Source organism: Homalodisca vitripennis, chromosome 2 (assembly GCF_021130785.1).
Source record: "Homalodisca vitripennis isolate AUS2020 chromosome 2, UT_GWSS_2.1, whole genome shotgun sequence".
NCBI lineage: Eukaryota > Metazoa > Arthropoda > Insecta > Hemiptera > Cicadellidae > Homalodisca > Homalodisca vitripennis.
Window position 1 is genome coordinate 46401027 of NC_060208.1, and position 22030 is coordinate 46423056.

General features: G+C 32.6%; 1 protein-coding gene across 1 annotated transcript in view; it reads right to left on the reverse strand.

Annotated features, from left to right (window-relative positions):
* Positions 1-6883: 6883 nt before the first annotated feature.
* Positions 6884-22030, reverse strand: part of LOC124353883 (inter-alpha-trypsin inhibitor heavy chain H4-like) — a 50260-nt gene continuing 35113 nt past the window's right edge. The window contains exons 15-19 of the mRNA XM_046803926.1: positions 18575-18658; positions 16474-16512; positions 15268-15401; positions 10065-10201; positions 6884-7103 (exon numbers count right to left, since the gene is read on the reverse strand). Of these exons, the coding sequence (XP_046659882.1) occupies positions 6980-7103; positions 10065-10201; positions 15268-15401; positions 16474-16512; positions 18575-18658 (518 nt within the window). The 3' untranslated portion in view covers positions 6884-6979. The remainder of the gene's footprint in view (positions 7104-10064; positions 10202-15267; positions 15402-16473; positions 16513-18574; positions 18659-22030) is intronic.

Sequence of the window (22030 nt, forward strand, 5' to 3'; positions counted from 1 at the left end):
CATGACTTAATTTATGTATTTCCTTAACAATTTCTTTTAGTTTGCATTTTATTGGAATAAACAGTTTCTTGTGGGTTTTTGTGATATATCCAAGAATCAATCATGACTGCTTGACCATGCTTATATGTATATACGGTACATAAAATATGTATATAGTATATAAAATCTCCTATGAGTGCTAGGATATGTCAACAGTTTTTATACAAAAATAATAGTTAATATTTTAACTTTGACCTTATGGCAACTAATCGTGAAATAATATTTACCTTATCGTGTCCTAATCTTGTGCCCTAATCCTGATATTATTTATAATACATAACCTATATACACAGAAAAAAATAAGCCAATGGCTGAAAGGTTTAAAAAAGCCTTTGCTTTCAGAAATATAATCATTATTTTATTCAGTTCAATTCAATTCCAATTAACTTTATTCAAGATTTACACAATGTACACAAAAAAATGCTGTTTGACAGATACATTGCATTTCAAATTTTAACATTATTGTAATAGCTTTTTTTTGTTGGTGAAGAATTCGGTCTAGATTCCTTTTTGTTGTAGCTCCATACATGTTTATACCATACCACATGTGTAAATTGATTAATGCAAAATAAATGGTTTTTCAGGTTTCAATACTACATATCCTTGATATTTGTCGTAGAGCGTAAAGACCAGAGGACATTTTATTTACTAGCCTACATGTGTATCCCAACTTAAGTGTTTGTCCAATATTAGTCCAAATTTTGAGTTTTCCACTTGATTCAGTTTTGAATTTTCTAGATAAATATTTGGCTTTAATTTTGATCTAGTTTGTGTTGTACAGAATGATTTATTTATATTTAGTAGGAAATTTTTAGTGTCTGAAAATTCTTTCACAGTTGTAAGACTTGGAAATGATTTAAGCTCATTTTCTTCTAGACTTTTACCTGAAATTGTGATGTTAGTATCGTCAGCGTAGAGGCACTCTGACTCATCCACCTGTATCACCCAGCAACCCCTTTAAATAGCAAAGAAATAGAAGAGGGCCAATTATAGATCCCTGTGGGATACCATTTTTTATAGTTTGAATAAAAATGTTTGTATTTATATTTGCTGTTTAAATAACTCAAACTATTTTGAATTTGAATATATTGTTGTCGGTTTTTTTAAATATGATTTGAACCATTCATGTCCATTGCTCTTAATATTTAAATTATAAAGTACCTTAAGTAATTCATCGTGGGACACACTGTCAAATGCTTTGGAATAGTCAAGAAAGATTCTAATGATTTTTTCATTCCTGTCAACCAAATCTATTATTAATTTAATTAACTTAACATCTGCAGTTATAGATTTCTGTGTTCAGAAACCATGTTGCTAATCATCCAATATGTGATAACCCTCCAGATTATCCAAAAGTTGATATTGCTGAGGTGTGTCCAAAAAGTATCCGACCTTGATGTCTGGCATGAACTGACGTTACTCTGCAGCAACGGCAATCTGGTCCCCTTTAAAGTACTCCCCTCCACAAGCCACTACCTTAGTCCAACGCTCCTCCCACTTCCGGAAACACTTCTTAAATTCATTTTGCGGAAAGGCTAACAGGTCCTTCGTCGCATTTTGTTTTATTTGTTCAACATCATCAAATCTTTATCCTTTCAAAGGAATTAGGACCTCAAGATAGTACTCCTTGTTCACTGTCTGGCCTCTTGGAGCATATTTGTGATGAACAACGCCGTCTTGGTCAAAAAAACTGTCATCATTGTCTTGACATTGCTTCGACTTTGTCTTGCTTTTCTCGGCCGGGTGGTGGCTCATAGTGCCTAAGCTCACAGCGCCACAACGTGAATTTGCTCACAGCGCCACAACGTGAATGTGCTCACAGCGCCACAGATTTGGCCGGAGTGCTCACAGCGCCAACACAACCGAACAAATAATCGGGTCCATGCTCACAGCTCATAGCGCCACAGATTTGGCCGAGTGCTCACATCGCCAACACAACCGAATAAATAATCGCATCCATGCTCACAGCTCATAGCGCCAAAGATTTGGCCGGAGTGCTCACAGCGCCACAGATTTGAGAGTGGGGGAAACACCCGCTGGAGGGGTAACCCGCCTTCCCTGTACCAACCTCTAAAGTTATAATTCCCGTGATAACCAAGAAACATTGTTTCTATTGTTTGAACCGGTATTTTAAAACCTATTATGTGGTAATCACGCTTGTATTAATTAATTAACCTTTCTGTGTATATCTGTCTTTATAATGTTTAAAAATAGATTGTTATTGTTAATGAAATAACAGTAGAACAGGTATTAATTATCACGAATTGATTGTAGTTTTTTTTTATTTTCTGTACGCATCAGCTTTATGTCATTGTGAATTTGCATGTTGTATATTGAATTGTAATCGCTTTAAAATTAGTCCTCACACTCGTACATGCATAATTGTTGTTAACATGCTATTTTGAACTACGTGTGGGCTATGTGAATACTTTTTGGTTTTAGTTAAAACAAATTTTATTATGTACCTATACCTCTTTTAAATGATCGGATTGTTTAAAATTCTTCATGAATGACATGCGTATTTGAAAGAGAATACATTTATTGTTTAATGGACGTTCAGATACCTATTTAGTGTACTAGACCTGAACTTGTATTAGTACATACTAACATTCACAATACTCATGTAATATTGTATATATTTAGTAATAACAAAAAATACTATATTCATGGGAAACATATGTGCAGATCACGTCATTGTTAGATAAAACAAGTTTACTTAACTAAAAGACAAGACAAAAAACGAGAGAAAAACAACAAAATCATCTCGCCCTGCTAGCGGTCTATTCTTAAGCACTATTATATATATATATATATATATATATATATATTACACACACACACATTTCCTTAATTTACGGATTCATAGAAAATACTTTTATTACGTTTATAATATTAATTTATGTATTTGAAAACGGTCAAAATATATTTCATTGTGTAGATCCCACAACTAAGAATTCTAAATCGATAAGCACAAGAACACACAAGAAAAGATATCATAGGCTATGTACCAGATAATTATGTTTTTCAAAATAGAAACACTAAAAACATAATAACTGTATACAAAGTGTTTATTAGTATAATTGTTATAATCGGTTTCTAATCGGGTACCTTACGATTAATTAGTGAAGACAAAGACATGTATGACATGTTACATAGCATATGGTTACATACTAACTCAATTTTATAACTATCGCCTAAGCAATAATTTGTTAAGATAAAATATTCTTGCCAAATTACATCACAACGAATATTTTTGAGCTATGTTATTTTCAAGGAGAAGTATACAAAGAGGGAAAACTAAGGAAGGTCGGATCATAGATAATGTAATATTTCCAGTATATTTTAATCTAAGAATTTATCTAGAGGAAGAATTTCAAAACAATCTGTATATCACAATTTTTTAATGAAATTGAAAACTATCCAGTGTACTCGTATGTCATAATCTAAGAGTGTGAGATTAATCTAAGAGATTATCTAGAGGAAGAATTTCAAGACAATCTGAATTTCACAATTTTTTGATGAAATTGAAAACTATCCAGTGTATGTCATCAAATCGTGAGATTAAACGATTCTGAGAGCGGTCATGGGTAGGTCTGTAATGTGTGCAGTGACCCCGTCTTGTTAAAAGTACAAAGCATCAATATCAATATCCAGCTCCTCTAGTACTGGAATAAAAAAGTTATTCAACATTACTACATACCGCGTAACCGTTTTCCCCCCGTTATCTTCAAAAAAGTAAAATCCAAACATTCTCTCTGTCGGTTGATACTGCACTTTGACGCTATGTGAAAGCTTAGGTTGAAATAAATCTCTCTGAGGTTATAAGCACTCTAATAACTCATTTTTGTTTGTTAGCGTGATCAGAAGGGTAAAAGTGTGTTTCATCAGATATAATCAATAAGTTAGAAACATTAGGCCTCATTTTTAATGTCAATTATTTATCACACAACACAACTCTTTTTCCATAGTCTAGATCTTTAAGTTCTTGCATAATTTGAATTTTGTAAAGATAAAAATGAATGTCGTGGTGCAAAATCCTCAGCGGGGATCTGTTTTTGAAAACCCTAGCCAACGCTTGCTATCAGGCCGCCTGCTCTGGACTGCGACTAACTGCAACTCTCACTCTTTCCACATTGTTCGGTGTTTGAACAGTTTGTAGACTTCCTTCCCTCAGTTTTCTTTTGGGTAGAGGCCGTATTTGTAAATGAACTTACCCAGATTTTAATTGTTTTTATATCTTGAACAGCGCCGTGCCGACCAATGTTAAAGTGAGTTGTAAAAAATCTGTGAGTTTTTACATAAGAATCACTGTTCTTAAAACGTTTCTACAGCAAAAGCATGTTGGTCAGTACTTATTTTCTTGGTTACATGATGGTTTTTGTGTGCAGTGTAATCGCTCACCTTTAAATTTGAAAATAGGCCTACATTTTTACAATACCCCCCACCCCCCCCCCCCCCCACCCCCCCCCCCCCCCACCCCCCCCCCCCCCCACCCCCCCCCCCCCCCACCCCCCCCCCCCCCCACCCCCCCCCCCCCACTGGAATATTGTTCGAGTTCCCTCGTTCTTCCCCGTAGCTCGGTGAGTTCCTGGCAGATAACTTCATTTTCTGCTCTCAGTTCCACGTTCTCTCTCTTAAGGTCAGCAAATTAGGTCTTCAGTTCTTCCATTAAGGCATTTGAAGAATCTACTTTGTCGGAGATAAACTGTGTGGATTTCGTTAACTCCCACATGTCATTCTTGAACAGTTTAAGCTCCTCAAACACTTCTCTCTTGAATGCTTCCAGGACCTTAACTACAAAGTCTATTATCAACTCAGTAGAACCGGAAGATGCAGAAGCAACACTACCGGTTGTCGAGGCCTTATTTCCACAGTCCTTACACCTCCACTCCTTGCTTGAATGAAAATTCTTCTTCCTATCAACTTTAATACAACTAATGTGTGCTAAAGCGCTACACATTCCAGAACACCTGATGGCATTCGCGTCATCGCACTCCTTAAAACAGTCGGCGCAGATCAACATTTTAATTTTTTAAGTGATTAAACACACACACACACACACACACACACACACACTGTAATGTCACAACCAGCGAGGACAGAATTATTCTGTTCTCGCTGGTCACAACACACCGCTACGTGCAAGAGGAAGCGACTTTGAACCGTCGGAGCGATAACGCACTAGCGTTGTATGCTCGGCTGCTTGAGCTGAACCGCAAAATAGTATTTATGAGACAGACTTAATTTTGTAATCGATGCTCGTGTAATTGGAACATGTAAATCAGTGTTCAACCATAGCTTTCATTACACTAGTAATTTGTGACGCTTATTTAGACACTGTAATAGTTTATTAGCATAGGAATTAAATGCCAGAACACACACAACATGATTGAATTCGCACATTCACAGATTACAGAACTATTAAATATATAAAATAGTATTAGTAACTAATGTGTTTACCAATTCACCAGTTGATTTTCAGGTATATGCTTTAATTTGTGGCATTAACTTTTCAGGATATGATAACAAAAATAACTAAACAAAATAAAATCGTAGAACAAGTAAAGTGAGTAACAACCCGATATGTAATCGCAAAGCCTTTCTTGACCTACGGTACAGCTTTTTAAACTACATACCGGAAATAAACCAATGAAATTTATGAGCCTAATTTTAATCATCTTTAAATGAACTGGACACTCTTTCTAGAATGAAGAAGCATATATATACTCCTCCAAAGTACTCTCAACCCAGGCTCCATTTGTGCTGTCTGATGCTACCAAACAATTGGGCACGCTCAGAGAGAAGAAACAAAGGATTACTACCATCTAAAGGAAGAAAACCATAGCGGAAGGGCTCATTTCCAAAAGTATCACATGGGATTCCATTAAGTTTTCATCAATAAGATCTAAAGGCATGAAGGGGCAGAAGAAAGTAGAGGATATCTCTCACCAAGTTCCTCCGATCTTGTAGGTTCGGAAGGTACAGGTGGACTAGATCTGGTACGTCAACACCCCTCTCAGATAATAGCTGCTAGCACCATTAAATAAGCTCAACGATAGCATAAGGTAGAAGTACATAATGCATCTACTTCAGCACGTCGCTTAAAGAGGTTGTTGCCTTCAAGATAGCGATACCATTAAAAAAATATTCTAGAATGAGTCATGTCAAGGAGCAAAGCGAGAAGATCGAGGATGCTCTTTGGGACAAGTTTTCTAACCTGGCTAAAGGCTTAGATGTGTATTTTCCCCACGGTCTGTAAGGATGATTTCGTTTTCATTGGTTTAGTCTGTCTGGATTTTCCTTTTTTTCTGACGTTTGTAGCTTGTTTCATACTCTACATCACACCGTTTCTTTATTCTGAAAGTGTCAAAACTTACTTAAACTTATTTCAGGTATAACAGTTAGTTAAAGTGTCATTACAACAAGTTTAGCTTTTATGGCTGCAGTACTTTTTAAATAATTGGTACTGATTTATGGCAAATTTAACATTAGGTTAAATGAGACTACAGATATTTTAGTGTAACATTTGAAACTAGTCATGTTGACATATTTTTGTTATCTTATTTTAACTTCCAAGGCCACTGTTGCCATGGTAGTCTAGCGGTTTGTACGTTTAAGCAAGCAGACACTGGTTGTGGTAAGTTAACAAAACCATGTTCAAGTCAATTTCTAGATTATATAAGGAATTCCTATTATTTCTTAAAAATGTTAGGTGATGAAATGCAGAACAGTGACATTACCATAAGTGACGGTATGATTTCCACTGTGTTTGTTGCCAAGCTTTGGCCTGTTGACTTGCCACACTACAATATTTTCAGAAAATTAGGCTCCAAAAAGAGTTTGATTGATACTTTGAAGTGTTTTATTACAAAAATAGACATCATAAATAAAGCTAGAGCTAACCTACTTTAACTGTACAATACTTATAACTAGATCAGACTTAAGAGAGGGATTCGGTCGTATCGATGGGTTCTGTCGTGGTGAAAGATGTGTCTCCTGTTGTAGTTTCTACTCGTTCAGTTGTCGTCACGTGGTGTAAGTCTGGGCAACATATCCCAGCAAAACTGGAAAATACAATTAATTATTCAACAGGACTATGTATTTTTACAACAAACATGTTCTATAACATTAGTAATTTTCAAGATAATTATACTACATGACATTTTTCTGAAATATCTATATCTAGTTTTATTTTATTTTCAGTGAAACTTGGTGATTCAGACTTATTTACATCAAAACCTCATATCAACAGCAACATGTGTATCATGGAAATATTAAGGACTAACAATTACAACTGCATGCAAATGATGTACCGTACCTGATTTGAGTTCAATAATTTTTTCTATTCTTTCTTTTAAATTAGTTCATTTGTGCGATTATAATCTGGTTACAAGAATTTTCCATCATCTTACATGATAGAAAAAGTTTAGTCAGCAATTGCCTTGGACCAAATCAAATTATAAAATGTCAATATGCGTTCTTTGTTTCGTTTGCTATTTAATTATAGAGCAATTTCTAACACTGTTACTTTCTTTGAACCCTTTCACTGCCAGGCCATAAGTAATATATTGGTGTACTAACTGCTAAAGCCATCAGAAGGGCTAGATGCTTAGACCGCTAGGCATAAGTGTGAATGTGTGTGTGCTATGCCGCCATGGCAGTTTGTTTAGTTTTACACACACACACACACACACATAACAACTTAAATTTCTGTTAATTTTAAAGGTAGAATGAGGAATTTAATACAGTTTTAAAGGAGATAAGATTACAATTCTATATATAGACCATAATGTCTTTTTTTAGATTCTAAAAGTTAAATTTCAATCTGTTTTTGGGTCAAGTGTGGGTCTTCGGCTCTCAAACCCCTCTACAATCATCAACGCCTAATATAATGCCAAATATATTGCCCAAAAATGTTATATTATATTATTTCACACCAATCTAAAGCAGACTTCAGCAAGTTTAAAAAATTGTGTATAAACAAAACCACATGACTCAAATTTAAATCAAAATGACAAGGTTTCATTTCGTGTCCCACAACACTCCATTCTTGGACCTATTCTTTTATTTTAATGATTTGCCAGAAAACTTTAAAAGAAGCTTTACAATTTTTGTTGATGATACCAAGGTTTTCTTTAGTGAACATTTTTTTATAAATCTTGGTTTGTCAATAGAAACCACTTGAAAAGAAATAGTAAATTGGTTTAAACAAAATGGCCCTTGTCCTAAATTGTGATAAAAACAGCCATAATTCATTTGTTAAGATAAGAACACTCCTGAAAGTGAGCTAAGTCTGACTGACTATAATATGGTTCAGACTCATAAGTTCTTGGGAATAAATATTGGTAAAACAAACTGAAAGTCACATATAGTTTATTTAACAAAGAAATTAAGTACTTTCAGATTTATTTTCCAGTTGTATTCAACTGTTATGTGTAAATATTGTGCTATTACAGCATGATTATATGTTTAATCAATTTAAACAATATTTTCAATTTGTTTACATTTATAGAGCGAAAGAATAACAAAAGTAACAACACTTCTTATTTCAAAATCATGCTACCAAGGCAAATCAATTAATTTATTCTGGATCACAAAGCAATGCACAAGATACTAAAAGCAATCTTTATGAAGGAAATCGTAAAGGTGATATCATATCCATTTCTCACTGATGAGGTATCTGGTATAATGTATTATCTTTACATATGGCAACTGTCATAAAGTATTAAAATGTTGATGTTGATTTTACTTTTTAATTTTCAATAACAAAATCTATACCCATAAAATTTAAAAAAAACTATACGGTTTTGAATCCAACCTCATTACAAAATTAAATATAGGTCTATTTATATTGTTTCTTGGGGCAAAATAGCAACCTCCAATTTTGTGTTAGAAATAGAATTAATTTGAACTAAAAGTGCAAAACCTGAAATAAGAATTAATCAAAATTTTGCTTAACCTCATCATCATGAACACTGAAACACTGAGTGCATGGTACATGACTAATTCCGCTTTTAAAATTATCATAGGACCCTAAGTGCTTCCACTAAGAAAGCTAAACACTTCAACCATGGAGTTCCATTAGACTGATAAAATAATTCAAGTGTTCCTGAAATCGTGGGAGCTATTCAATTAAATACACGGAATGTTGCATATAAATTGTGGGCAAAGCCACGGGCATGTGCTAGTAGTTGATAAAATACTGTTAGAATTATACATAATTTTATTAACATTTGGTTTCATTTAACTTTTCTGTGCTAAATTGTTACAACTTAAACGACCATGGCTTTCCTCCCCCCTTTATTTTGATCCTGGATACACCCTTGCTTCTAGCTAGAACTACAATGCTGCTAAAGGAAGAGACTCAGAAAAACCACCCCCTTATTTTCCCTGAATATTTGCACTATTCCCAGATAGAGAAGTTACTACAAACTTGAATTTTAAAAATAATACCTAAATACTAAAAATTAAAAAATGAATATTGCTCATTGTTTTTTTATAATTTGTTGGTAGATATAAACTAAATTTACAATTTCATCACTGTAGCTTGAAGCAAATAATACTTTAAAAGAGAGAAATGCCCTGAAAATATATTTTAAACTTCATAGATTTTTTATGTAGTAGGAATATAAGTCTGCACTACTAAACACTTAGCAATCCTCACTTTGTTCCACGTCTTGATAGCAGTGCTGGAATTTAAAAAAACTGATTAATTTTGATAGTCCTAATGTTGAAAGACATTATTTATAAAAAAAAACATTTTTATACAAACGTTTTACTTTAATCTCTAGAATATAATGTAGAAACATGTCACATGTATGTTATCAATGACTGACACTACAGACCATACATTCCAATTTATCAGTATTATTAGAAAAATCCGAGTAAAACTATTTACTCACTGGGAAGAGGATAGTATTAACGTTATATAGTTGGTAATACTGCTTAGAATGTCAGGAAGAACACAGTGAGACATACATTCCAATTTATTGATGTTATGAGAAAATCAGAGTAAAACTATTTACCCGCTGGGGAGGGGGCAGTAATAACGTATATAGTTGGTAACACTGCTTAGAATGTCGGGAAGAACACAGTGAGGCAGGTGGCGACACTGTCCCATCTTCCCTCTTGGACTGGTACAATCTCCCAGAGGCTGGTCCTCCTGTAAACAAAGATTATGCTTTCTTACCTAGAAAACTTTTAGTTTTACTAAGTACGTTTGTCAAAATATAATACAAATTCTCTTATTTTTCTAACACACACCCAGTATAATAATTTTTACACCTCTTTGTTATAGATATCCATGTTGGTAGCTTATGTTATCTTATATAATACAGATTTAACTTGTGTTATTATTTTATTTTGGAACAATAATGTATTTTAAAATGTCACCCCACAACTGTTGAAGGCTATATAAGTAACAGTCCACTCTTGCACTTTATAGACTGTTATGCACAATCGCTCACAACAAATTAATAGGATAAATAATGGAAGGAGATCTGATCACACAGCACGATTCAAGTGATATAACAGGCTCTCCACTATTATTATTCAGATACAATTGTAAAAAGAAAAATCAATGCCTTCACACCATCACTGCTGGTCTCTAACAGGTGTCTACCACAGTCGACTGGAAAATAAAGATTAGGATGGGATGCCTTTAAATATTGATTATGCCATTGATGCCTTTCAACAACACAATGAATTATCATATTTGTGTGGTAAAAATTGACCTGCCTTGTGGTAAAAAAATGTCCAAACAAAAAACAAAACACAAGATATTTACAGGTGAGGAAGTATTACTCTAGGAGGGAAAATTAAAAAATGTTTAAATAAAAATGAGCTTACAGATATGACCAATACTACAGCAGCAAAAACCAAGAAAGACTATGAACTCTGATTGAAAATAGTCATTACGCATCCACAGAATATGTAAGTCATAAAGCAAGTCTAAAGCTGCGTAGCAGATAATAAATTCTAAAAGAAGTGGTGACAAACAGAAAAGCAAACTATAACTGGAAAACTGCAGTATAGAAACAACTAACCATAAAACAATTGTGGGACATTTCAATACATATTTATCAATGTAGCTAATACTCATTTACCTGCCAGACACAGTTTTAGAGGAAATGCATTGATTGCATACAACAATCAAGTGACTCCAGTTTTTAAGGGGATAAGTCCATCTAACTACATACCAATCTTTCTGCACCAATTTTTTAGTAGAATCGTAGAATCATGTCTTACAAATCATTTTTACATCTTTTTTTATAAAACATTATCCATCCTGTGAGGAGCAATTTGGTTTTATACCAGGCAGAAATACTGTAGAAACATGAAGAAATAATATCTCTAAACAACATAATTCAAACCTCAGAGCTACAACATATAACAAAGGAACATAAACTTTCAGAATATGAAACCACTATGAGAACATTCACAAAAACCTTCAGGTCATATATAACTTCAGATTACCTCATATAACCCTCCTCAATAAGGGAACTAATACCAACAAGCCCCAACTCAAATAAGCATAAAAAAACAATCCACTAAACCTCTTTTTCAAAGTGAAAATCTACAGCAAAAGGAAGATCATCTCATTCCTATTATTATTAATAATAAGCGAAGCATGCCCAAAACATATAGCATATTTAAAGTACATAATGGCCCACCAGTGACATAAAAAAACTACTGAAAGGTGAAACTTACAAAGAACTACTGCAAATATTCACAGACGAGATCAACAGCTCGAAAAAACACTCAACTAACTCAACCATCAGCAGTGACTCAATGTTCGCAACCAGCACGGTTGTTTTTTTAGAAACAAACAGCCAGAAAAAACCAAAGAAAAAACACCAAATCATCAAGCAATTCTCACATAACAATAATGCACCAAAACATAAGAGGATTGGCCAAAAAGACGAACAGACTATACCATACTCTAAACGATACAAATCCAAGCATTTTAATTCTGATTGAACATGGACTGGAAAAAACAGAATTAGAAGCTACAAAAATTTCTGACTACTCTCTAATCACCCACTTTAGTAGAGAAGAACATAAACTAATGTAGCAATATATTTCAGGGAAACCCTTGCTACTGTAATTACAGCTATTGACATATCAAGCTCATGCCAGGAATTGACTTTCGAAGCAGCAATGGTTTGCATGCAGACAGCAAAGAAAAATATATCTATATCCTAGAAATCTACAGACCACCAACTGGAAACACAAGATCCGCCCTTAACCTACTATCAGATACACTGGAATTTCAAGACCTGCACAAGAAAACTTTATTAATCATTGGTAATATAAATATTGATAGGCTTGTCCAGGATTTTAAAAACACCATGCTGGAAGAAGAGCTAAATACACTAAATATCTGAGGATATCCTTTAGGAGCCACCAGAATAACCCATGACACAGCTACTTCAATAGACTGCATTTGCTCAAATATCAAATATACCACACGCAGATATTACTGGACATGTTGTGCACAGTGGTCTATCCGACCATACTGCACAGCTGTGCCTGCTGAAAACCACCAAGAAGACATTCCACAAAATTTCATAATAAAAATAAACCTAAACAATACTAACCTTAACAAACTGAAGGATTACCTTCATCTACAAAACTAGGAGCACGTCCATTCCTCAGCCAATCTTGAAACTTCTTACAACGCATTTCATAGTATCCTTCAAATTGCATTTGATTCTACATGCCCTCTAAAGAAAACTAAAATCAGCACTAATAAAATACAGAATAAGTACTACGATCCTGAAGCAAGAACTCTTAAAGAAAACTTTCTGAAGGCTTTACACAAATTTGAATTACCAAACAAAAATGAAGACAAAGAAGAAATGATTAACAGAAAAAGGATATATGACATGAAATTAAGGAAACTACAATTGTCCTCCACAGCAAATTTCATACAACAAGCTGACAATAAATCAAAGGCTCTTTGGCAAGTCATAAACAAAGAAAGGAAGGGAAAATGTGAAGAAAAGCTCCTCACGGAACTAGAAATAAATGGTAAACTCAGTAACAGCACAAAAGAAATGGCTGAGTATTTCAACACATACTTCTCAAAGATAGCCGAAAATACCCTTGATCAAAACAGAAAAATTACAATAGACCCAGGTACGGCGCTGAGCGGAGAGGAACCCCTCAGTCTAACATCTCTTACCTTAACATCCTACAAAAAAGTTAAAAACAACAATAAACTCCCTCAAAACTAAAACATCAAGTGGAGTAGACGAGTTTTCTTCAAAGATAATAAAGCATTGCTCTCAACTTATCTCACCTCTAGTTAGTCTTATAAATAAATCATTCAAAGAAGGAATATTCCTGTCCGCCATAAAAATCAGTAAGATATACTCTAAACACAAAAAAGGACCAACTAAAAGTGCCAAAAATTACAGACCCACCTCTCTCATTTCCACTTTCTCCAAAATCCTGGAAAAAATGGTTTTAGCAAGATTAATTGCACACCTTATTCATCACAACCTCTTAAATGACTACCAACATGGCTTTCGGAAGAATAAGTTGATGTCTACAGCTTTAATAGCACTAATTGAGTTTGTCTTAAACAAGATAGAAAATGAACAATACACTTCTGCCTTTTTCCTAGACTATAGCAAGGCTTTTGACTGCCTGGTCCTTGACTTGATATGCAGTAAACTTGAAAGACTAGGTATAAGAAACTTAGCTCTAAAATGGTTCAAAAGCTATCTAACAGGACGCTCCCAAATTGTGGAACTGAAAAATGTATCAAATGAAGCTACAATAAACTGTAGATCTTCAAAAATCGAACTGACAAGAGGAGTCCCACAAGGCTCGGTATTAGTTCAGATTCTTTTCATCTTGTTTACGAACGACTTTCCCAAGCAAATCGCAAGCGAAAATGTCACTGAAATCATGTACGCAGATGACACAACAATTTTACTCAATGACAATACAGCTCAAGGCCTTTACCTTAACTCAAAATCAGTCTTAAGCAAAGCAATCCTTTACTCTAAGAACAATAACGTCAGCGTTAACACATCTTAAATATGGCTTGACAGCGTGGGGAGGAACTTCAGCACACAACATGAACCGAATCCTTGTTCTTCAGAAGAAAGCTATAAGGATTCTTGCTAATCTTGATCCTCTATAGACTTACAGACCAGCTTTCACCAACCTAGGAATCCTCACAGTGGTGGATCTCTACATACTTGAAACCATAAAGCATGTAGATGAAATAAACCCTATAAGAAACCATGATCTACACCACTATAATACTCGTCATGGCTCCAAACTGGTCCTTCCAGTACATCGAACTACTCTCTCTGGGAGAAAAAAACCTTCTTATGCAGGCTGTAAACTGAGGAACCACCTACTGGACTGCCTGAGAGACCTGACTGGCAATAAGCTGCACCAGAAGCTAAAGAAGTGGCTGATCAAAAGACTGATCTACTCAGTAAAGGAATTCTTTGAAAATACTGAAAACTAACGTGTACTTTTATGTATTTATGACACCATTGTAATTCTTAACGAATGTGCAATAAACAAAATTTTATTGTATTTAAACAGTATGTATATTTATGGTTGTCTTATTATAAATATTAAAGAATCAGTATCTAATTTTACATCCAGACAAAATATTCATAGTGTGATAACACTATGAAAATTCATATGCTTGACATACTCTCAGTCAAATTAGAAAAATGTAAAAGCAACCACATCTTTATGAAAATTAAGTTTTTTAGTAAGTTGCCTGAGAAAGCTTGGTCTGTATCTTTAAAGTAGTAATAGAAAACTGATTGAAACCAAAAGTATTTTACTCTGTAACTGAATATTTGGTCCGTGATACTAGTGATATGTCTTTAATTACATTTTGTTTTACTTATTTTATTTAGAATATTAAAAAAAAATTATATTACATTATTATCTTAATGGCATGCATCTTTATATGTTAAATTAGTTATAATATTTATTGTTATTATTGACTACTGTTACTGTAATAGATTTGTTTGTACTGTTGACTCTTTTATATTAATACATAATATTGTTAATTATTTCCTATAATGCAATATAATCCTGATTTTTTAACCATTGGTCAGATTTTGTTTAAAAACAATAAAATTCTTGATTCTATTTCTATAGCCATTATAAAAAAATTCTTATATATGTTAGATCCCATGTAGTTAGACCATACTATACAACACAGATACAGGCTTAAAACTTTACCTGATCTATCCCCAGCCTGTACTGCTGATTGGTGCCATTCACCCCCAGAGGTAGTGTAACTGCACCATTCTCCCAGTCTACTAGACCTTCCAGCCATGTCAGGTCTTCCAGCGTTAGGTTCTGTAACCTTTCCACTGAAACAAAATCTTCATTTGAAAGTTATTTTTGACGATGGAAGGATTGAGAAGGAAACAGGATTTTTCCGGACATTTGCCATCGTTCAAATGTTCTTTACCTGAAGAAGAGATCAGATTGCAGATATCGAAACGTAGTGTTACTGATTTCTTGTTTCACTGAAAAATGGCAAATGTCCGGAAAAATCCTGTTTCCTTCTCAAAATCATCATATCACTTTGGTTACAAGATCTTTATTAATTATTTATTTTGCATAGTTTTATATAAATTTACAATTTAAGCAAAAAAAAAAAAACATAAATACAAAAATTGTTACGTACTACCTTATATAAAAATTGTAGATCTGCTATAATATTGAAAAAAATTAATACATATTTTAAACAATCATGTGCATTACTCACAATTTATTAACTAAATAATACAACTAATTTATAAAACGGCTTATATCATTCTTGATACTTTAAAGAATTTTGAAGTTTAAAGATTCCTCCTTTTTAATGTACTTTAAAAGATACTAAAAATGTTTATGTGTTAAAGGATTTGATTTAAGTTGTTTTCCAAAGATTCTGATGATGTCATATTTTAGTGACAATTGTTTCAAAAATGTATATAAATAAAGGAGTGTAGAAAATCTAATTATTTTAAAATATACAACTGCAGGACTGTTATCTTAACTTGTTTTTTTTTTTTTTTACCAATAATATTTGAAAAGTGTTGTTTTACTAACGATTAGTTTTGAAACCTTACCAACTAAATCTTGTTTTACACAGAGTGTTTATGAAAGTGTGAGAAAGCATGTAAGAAATCATACAAAAAGCTCATAAACGTCCATGGATCCCACAAATTTTTGCAATTTTGAAGGTTATATCAAATTTACTCATTCTCAAAAATGTACCTAAAAGATTGTTTGATTAATCCTATGGTTAATATTTAAAGTAGTTAAAAAATGATTTTCCAATAGAAAACCTCTTTTCCAAAATCTGTAATAATATTCAAGATATTCTATTTACCCTTTTGTAATATAAACTAACTATTAATTAAACTTAAAATCTAAGAAAGCTTCATAACTTACTAGTATATAATTTGTTTGTTGTGGATTCCTCCATAAAACCTGAAAACAAGCACAAACAAATGGTAAAAATTGTATTACAAAGTCTTTAACTACAATAAATTTTAATATATTTAAACTTATATCAATAAAACAATGACTGATTAAATCAAGACTGGTGAATACGAATTATGTATTCCTTTAAGATGTGAACTAACACCTTTTCCCTGATAAATGCTACATTTTTCTCTTTTTGCATTTAATGTAAATTTTCTGAATATTATTCTGTCATACTCAGTTGGTAATCATTTAAGGTATTAGTCAGTTTGTATTAGCTGCTCTAAAAACTGTTTCTTTTCAGTGCCTTAAAGTGTAATGCAGTGGTTACAGACAGCAGTATTGTAACTGTCATCATCATAAGAGCGGGCTGTATTGGTGCCATCTTAATCAGAATGCCATAAGAACAATGTTCAACTTCAGTTGCTTTTACAACATCATCTTTAGTCATAGCATTATGGAAGACGTCATATTTTAAAGATAAATGGGCTGTCCAGAAAGTAACAAACACTTTGACATGGCATGGCAATACGCAGGACCAGTGCTACTATCTTGGCGTGAGAGTCTTCCTACACTCAGTACGTAACCAACCCAGGGTAGATTATCATGTTTGTATATGGTGGAGTGTTGAAATGAGTGCCGCAATTAAAAATTCCGCCAGTTGTAAAGTACGATCTGTGATAAGGTTTTTGTTGGCAAAAAGTCACAAACCAATTGAAATTTACCACTATATTTGTGATGTGTACGGTCAAGGAATATAAGAATAACTAAAGAATAACATAAGAAAAGCTAAATGCTTTGGATGCATTTTATGTCTTTGAAATTAGACATATCCCATCATTCTACGACCTTAGATAAGGGTAAAAAGGTACTTGAGGTTAACATTTTTTAATGGGATAAAAATCAAGGTTGTTTTATTACAGCTGGACACATAGCCATTATCAACTATGTTTACTTAAAATATAGTTATTCACAGTTACAAGAGTGAGTTAAAATAAATCATTCTCAGGTAGTTGATGTGCCTACATTTTGTTAAAGCTAGTAACTATTTGGCAGAATGTTACTTCAAACTAGTAACTATTTAGCAAAATGTCACAATACGCTATTAAATATTTGGCAGAATGTCACTTTAAGTTAGTAACTAACTGTGTAGAGGAATTCCACTATAAACTAGTAACTACTTAAATGTAACAGTAAAAAGTTATTCTTGGTAAAAGTAATAACACTTTTTTGTAATTTTAACATTACAGAAATTCCTGTTTTCCGTACTCTCAGACGGAACAACAAATTTAATTGTTCTTTGCTTACTACGTAATTTTATGGTATGTGCTTCACATATTCCTCAAACATGCCATAGAATGCTTATGAATTTTCCCTTATTTAATAAAAAATATACATTATACATTATAAATTAAACAAAATACCTGTAGCAATTGAACATTCTTGTATAAATTTATCAGAAATAGTAAATGACAAAAAATAAATTATATATTTAATTTTTTGGAGAATAAATTGTAAAATTTATATGGAGCTGAAAGTTTTCTAAAAAAAAGAAAAGAAAAAACCATATATATATATATATATGTTGAGGCCACCAGCAAAATAAATTTTGCTGTAAACTATTGTTTTTCTTTTAATATTTTTAAAACTATTAATAATAACTTACTGAAAATTAGCTGTGTTTTTATACTGCATATGTTAACCTTCCATTGAAGTATGCTTGTTTGCATTAATTAGTAAATCATATATTTACATGATTACTGCTCACAACCATGCCTACTTGTATATATGCCACTAAAAAGGTTAAATCAGTTTATATTTATATATTTGTTTATTTACCATTTTGTTTTATAATTTTTCGTTATTAACATACAAATATATTAATAACTGTAAATACTGAAATATTAAAGGAATTTTATCAATATGGAGTGTATTTTTTAATTATCTATGTAATATGTATTAACACGTACAAAAATACTATTTATGTTAAAAAGCATCACCACCTAAACTTCCATTTAATTTTTTGCATTAATAGAAAATAATCAATATGATACTATAGAACACTTACTGCTTGTGCCTTCATACTTTACTCTCGTTGGACTTGGATGTGTATTTTGGTTCATATTGTTGTTTGGATACAGTCTGTTCAGCACTGAAAAAAAATAAACCACATAACTAATATTGATAATATAACAAATGCAAGTAGTATAAATGAACAATTAACAGCACAATTATATAAATTGAGAATTAAACTGATAGTAAATGTTGTTTTATCAATACCTACAACATTAAAATGCACACTTAATTCAAATTACTTAGTTTTGCTTTATCATATTTTTAAACTTAAAAGAAAACATTTTTCAGAAAATAAATGAACTGACTTAGTTATAGTTATACAGTTATAGTTATTGTTGATTATTATCACACTTTATAAATTTATCATTGTTGGCTTCTCAGACTGTTTAAAGAATACACCTGGTTTTTGGAATGTGCCAATTATCACCCTAATATCACAGAATTGTTTTGTATTTGTTGTCTCCGATCATTCTAAGACAAAATTCATAAAAATCAATTTCTGCCTGTTAGATACATATTCAGCCTTCAAGCTAAATGGGTAAAACTATTAAACCAGGTTTTAATTTCTTTTATTTAAAAAGATTTATTCCAAGATATTTTAGAATGTTTTTCTACTTATACCTTATCAAGAGCTTTTCAAGAAATAAAAATAAAAATACTAAATAAAACAAGCTAGGAAGGAGTATGCCACACCACGTGGCTGCCTTCTCTGATATTCAATGGAAAGTTTCAACCTTATAGCTTATTTCATTATTATCAGATAGAAGGACAGATAATTACACAGCAAAGACATTTTTACATCCCCGGCAAACAAAAGATAAATTGTGTTAGTTTACTGAGTGATATACTTCAACAACACTCTGCCAAATTCCATGGTTGAACGTGTAACATCATAAAACTCATTCTTGTCTATGTAGAAATGGAGTTTCATGCAAAATTCAAGTCTATGGATGACATATTTCTCAAGATATCATGCTACACGATACATTCACATTTATAACTATTACATTGGGTCTCATACCAATGTTTAAATAATAAAAGTCTAAACACCAAATTACCAGAAAAGTGTTGGGATAATAGGCTACTTGTTAATATGCCACACGTTAAAATCTCTTATGAGTATACAGTAGAACCTCTCATATCCGGCCTCGGTTTTACCGCACCTCGGTTTATCCGGCCACTTCCCGGAAGCCAATATCGAAATTTATTTACCACGGCTTGCAGACGCGCAGTTGCACGCACTAGTCTCCCACGACTCTTGCGTTATTTTGGTGTATCTATTTGTTTACATTTTCCTGTGTTGTCCTCAGTTGAGCTAATAGGTTTAACCTGTAAACAGTTCGTTGATTATTTCCAGTGCGGTTAGTACAGTACAGTACAATTGTTTTGTTTCGTCAAGTGCTGTGAACTGTAGGTTGGTTTATCCGGCTGAATCGTTATCCGGCCAAGGGCTCGGTCCCGTGGTGGCCGGATATGAGGGGTTCTACTGTACTGATACAGTTTACAAATTTATTTACTCTGCTATTAATAGTGGCAATCATGGTTACCCATAAGACCAATTTGAATATAAAGGTATTCACTAATGGTCAGCTAAAACCCAACAAATAAATTACTCAAAATAACTAAAATAAACTGTTTTTCTTGTTCTTAAATAATTTGCCTCGTATTGCATGAATTATAAAGTTTTTTAATTAAATTTTCTTACAAGTTGATTTTTGTTATTTTCTGACCTCAGGAATCATGTAAAATAACTCTAAGAAATGTAAAATGTTTTAGACATTACAAAATTAGTTAAACCCATGATCATAATTAGGCATTTATATATTATTGTATTTGACTGAAAGCCAAATTGGTAATTATTTATTAATGGAAATGATTTAAGAAAACACTCAAGGCATGACTTACAAGGGTTTCAAGCAATTTTGAGAAACAGAGGATTGTCTATTATTTACTGCAAATTTAAAATCTTTGCTTTTGAACATATGGGTTATTCTGTATACCTTGAGAAAATCAGGGAAAATACCCAGAGTAGGGAGTCATTACTTTTTTGGATGATTATTACCTGGTTATGTTTAGCCTAGTTAACATCACATTTAGGACAATATGTACAAATCTCTGCTTTCAAGTATTCTGTGTCCCAAATATTTAATTACTTAGTTTATACGGGTCTGTAAATAGCTTTTTGGATCTGGAAGGTACACCCTTTATGTATAGAAGTGGTAATTTACAATACAGATTTGTTTAATCAAACAAAAATAAGATTTATATACAAATCTAAAATTTTCTTTGTTTAAAATTAGTTTCTCATGATGGAAATATTGTGAAGGTAACAAAAATCTTTTGGAACTTTGGTTATTGTTCAGTAATATAAAAAATTAGTAAGAGAATTTTTTGGGATATGCAATCTCTAACTCAGGTGTGTAACTAACCCAACACAATTCATACACAATCTAGGTTGACATAACAAATCATATATTTTGGATAATTATTAAGTCTTGATAGAATGTGTCCCACAATTTTAAGTATTATATTTGAAATGAAGGTATAAATGTTTTAAAATTTGTATGAGATGTTTTTAAGTATTACACAGTTATGTTTAGCTGAATGGGAACCAGTTTTTAGACATGCTAGACTTCTTTGACCTTCAAACACACCATTTCATACTTTTAAGTCATTACCATAATTAAGTCCATAGGCAACTTTTTAATCTTTAGGGTACTTTTATGTTACTTACTACACAATTACGCTAATCTAGTTGAGAATAAAACTTTTGAAAACATTAGTTATGCTTTGCTATTCAAATTACAAATGACACAATTCATTGTTATTTGAAAACTATTTCGAATTGAAATTTAGAATTGATTTTTTTGTATAGGTTTTTGGAGCTTTATATTGTTCAAATTAGATTTTACATACAGACATGATCAGAGGAGCAGCTATATAGAGGGATATAGAAATGTATGCCTTCTCCAAAAATTCAAGAAGAAAAAATATTTTAAGAACAGTAAAAATAGTCCATGATCCACAAACTCATGAGGTTAAAAATTTGAAAAGTTCTCTCTAAATTATAGTTCAATAATAATTAATATATAGTTCAACTAAAACCTATATGGTTAGTTAATAGATAGAGCCTAACCCTAAATAACCCAACCTTGTCAATTGGGACCTGGTCAAATAGAAGTCGATTTAAATTATGGAATCTCAACTACGATGGTTGTAACTCATGCCCATCACAATGCTACACACCTTTTAACAAACAAGGCACTAGTACTGTCTTTAATTTGTAGTAAGAAATAAAGTCTAAACTACCCATAGCGTTAAAAACAAAATATCATTTTTCTTATTAGCATTTTCACTATTTTCTAAGACTGGCTTCTAAGGTTTGTTTTAACAACCAATTATTATGAGCCCTATGTTGTGTGTTGTGTTGTATGTATTTTTGGATTAT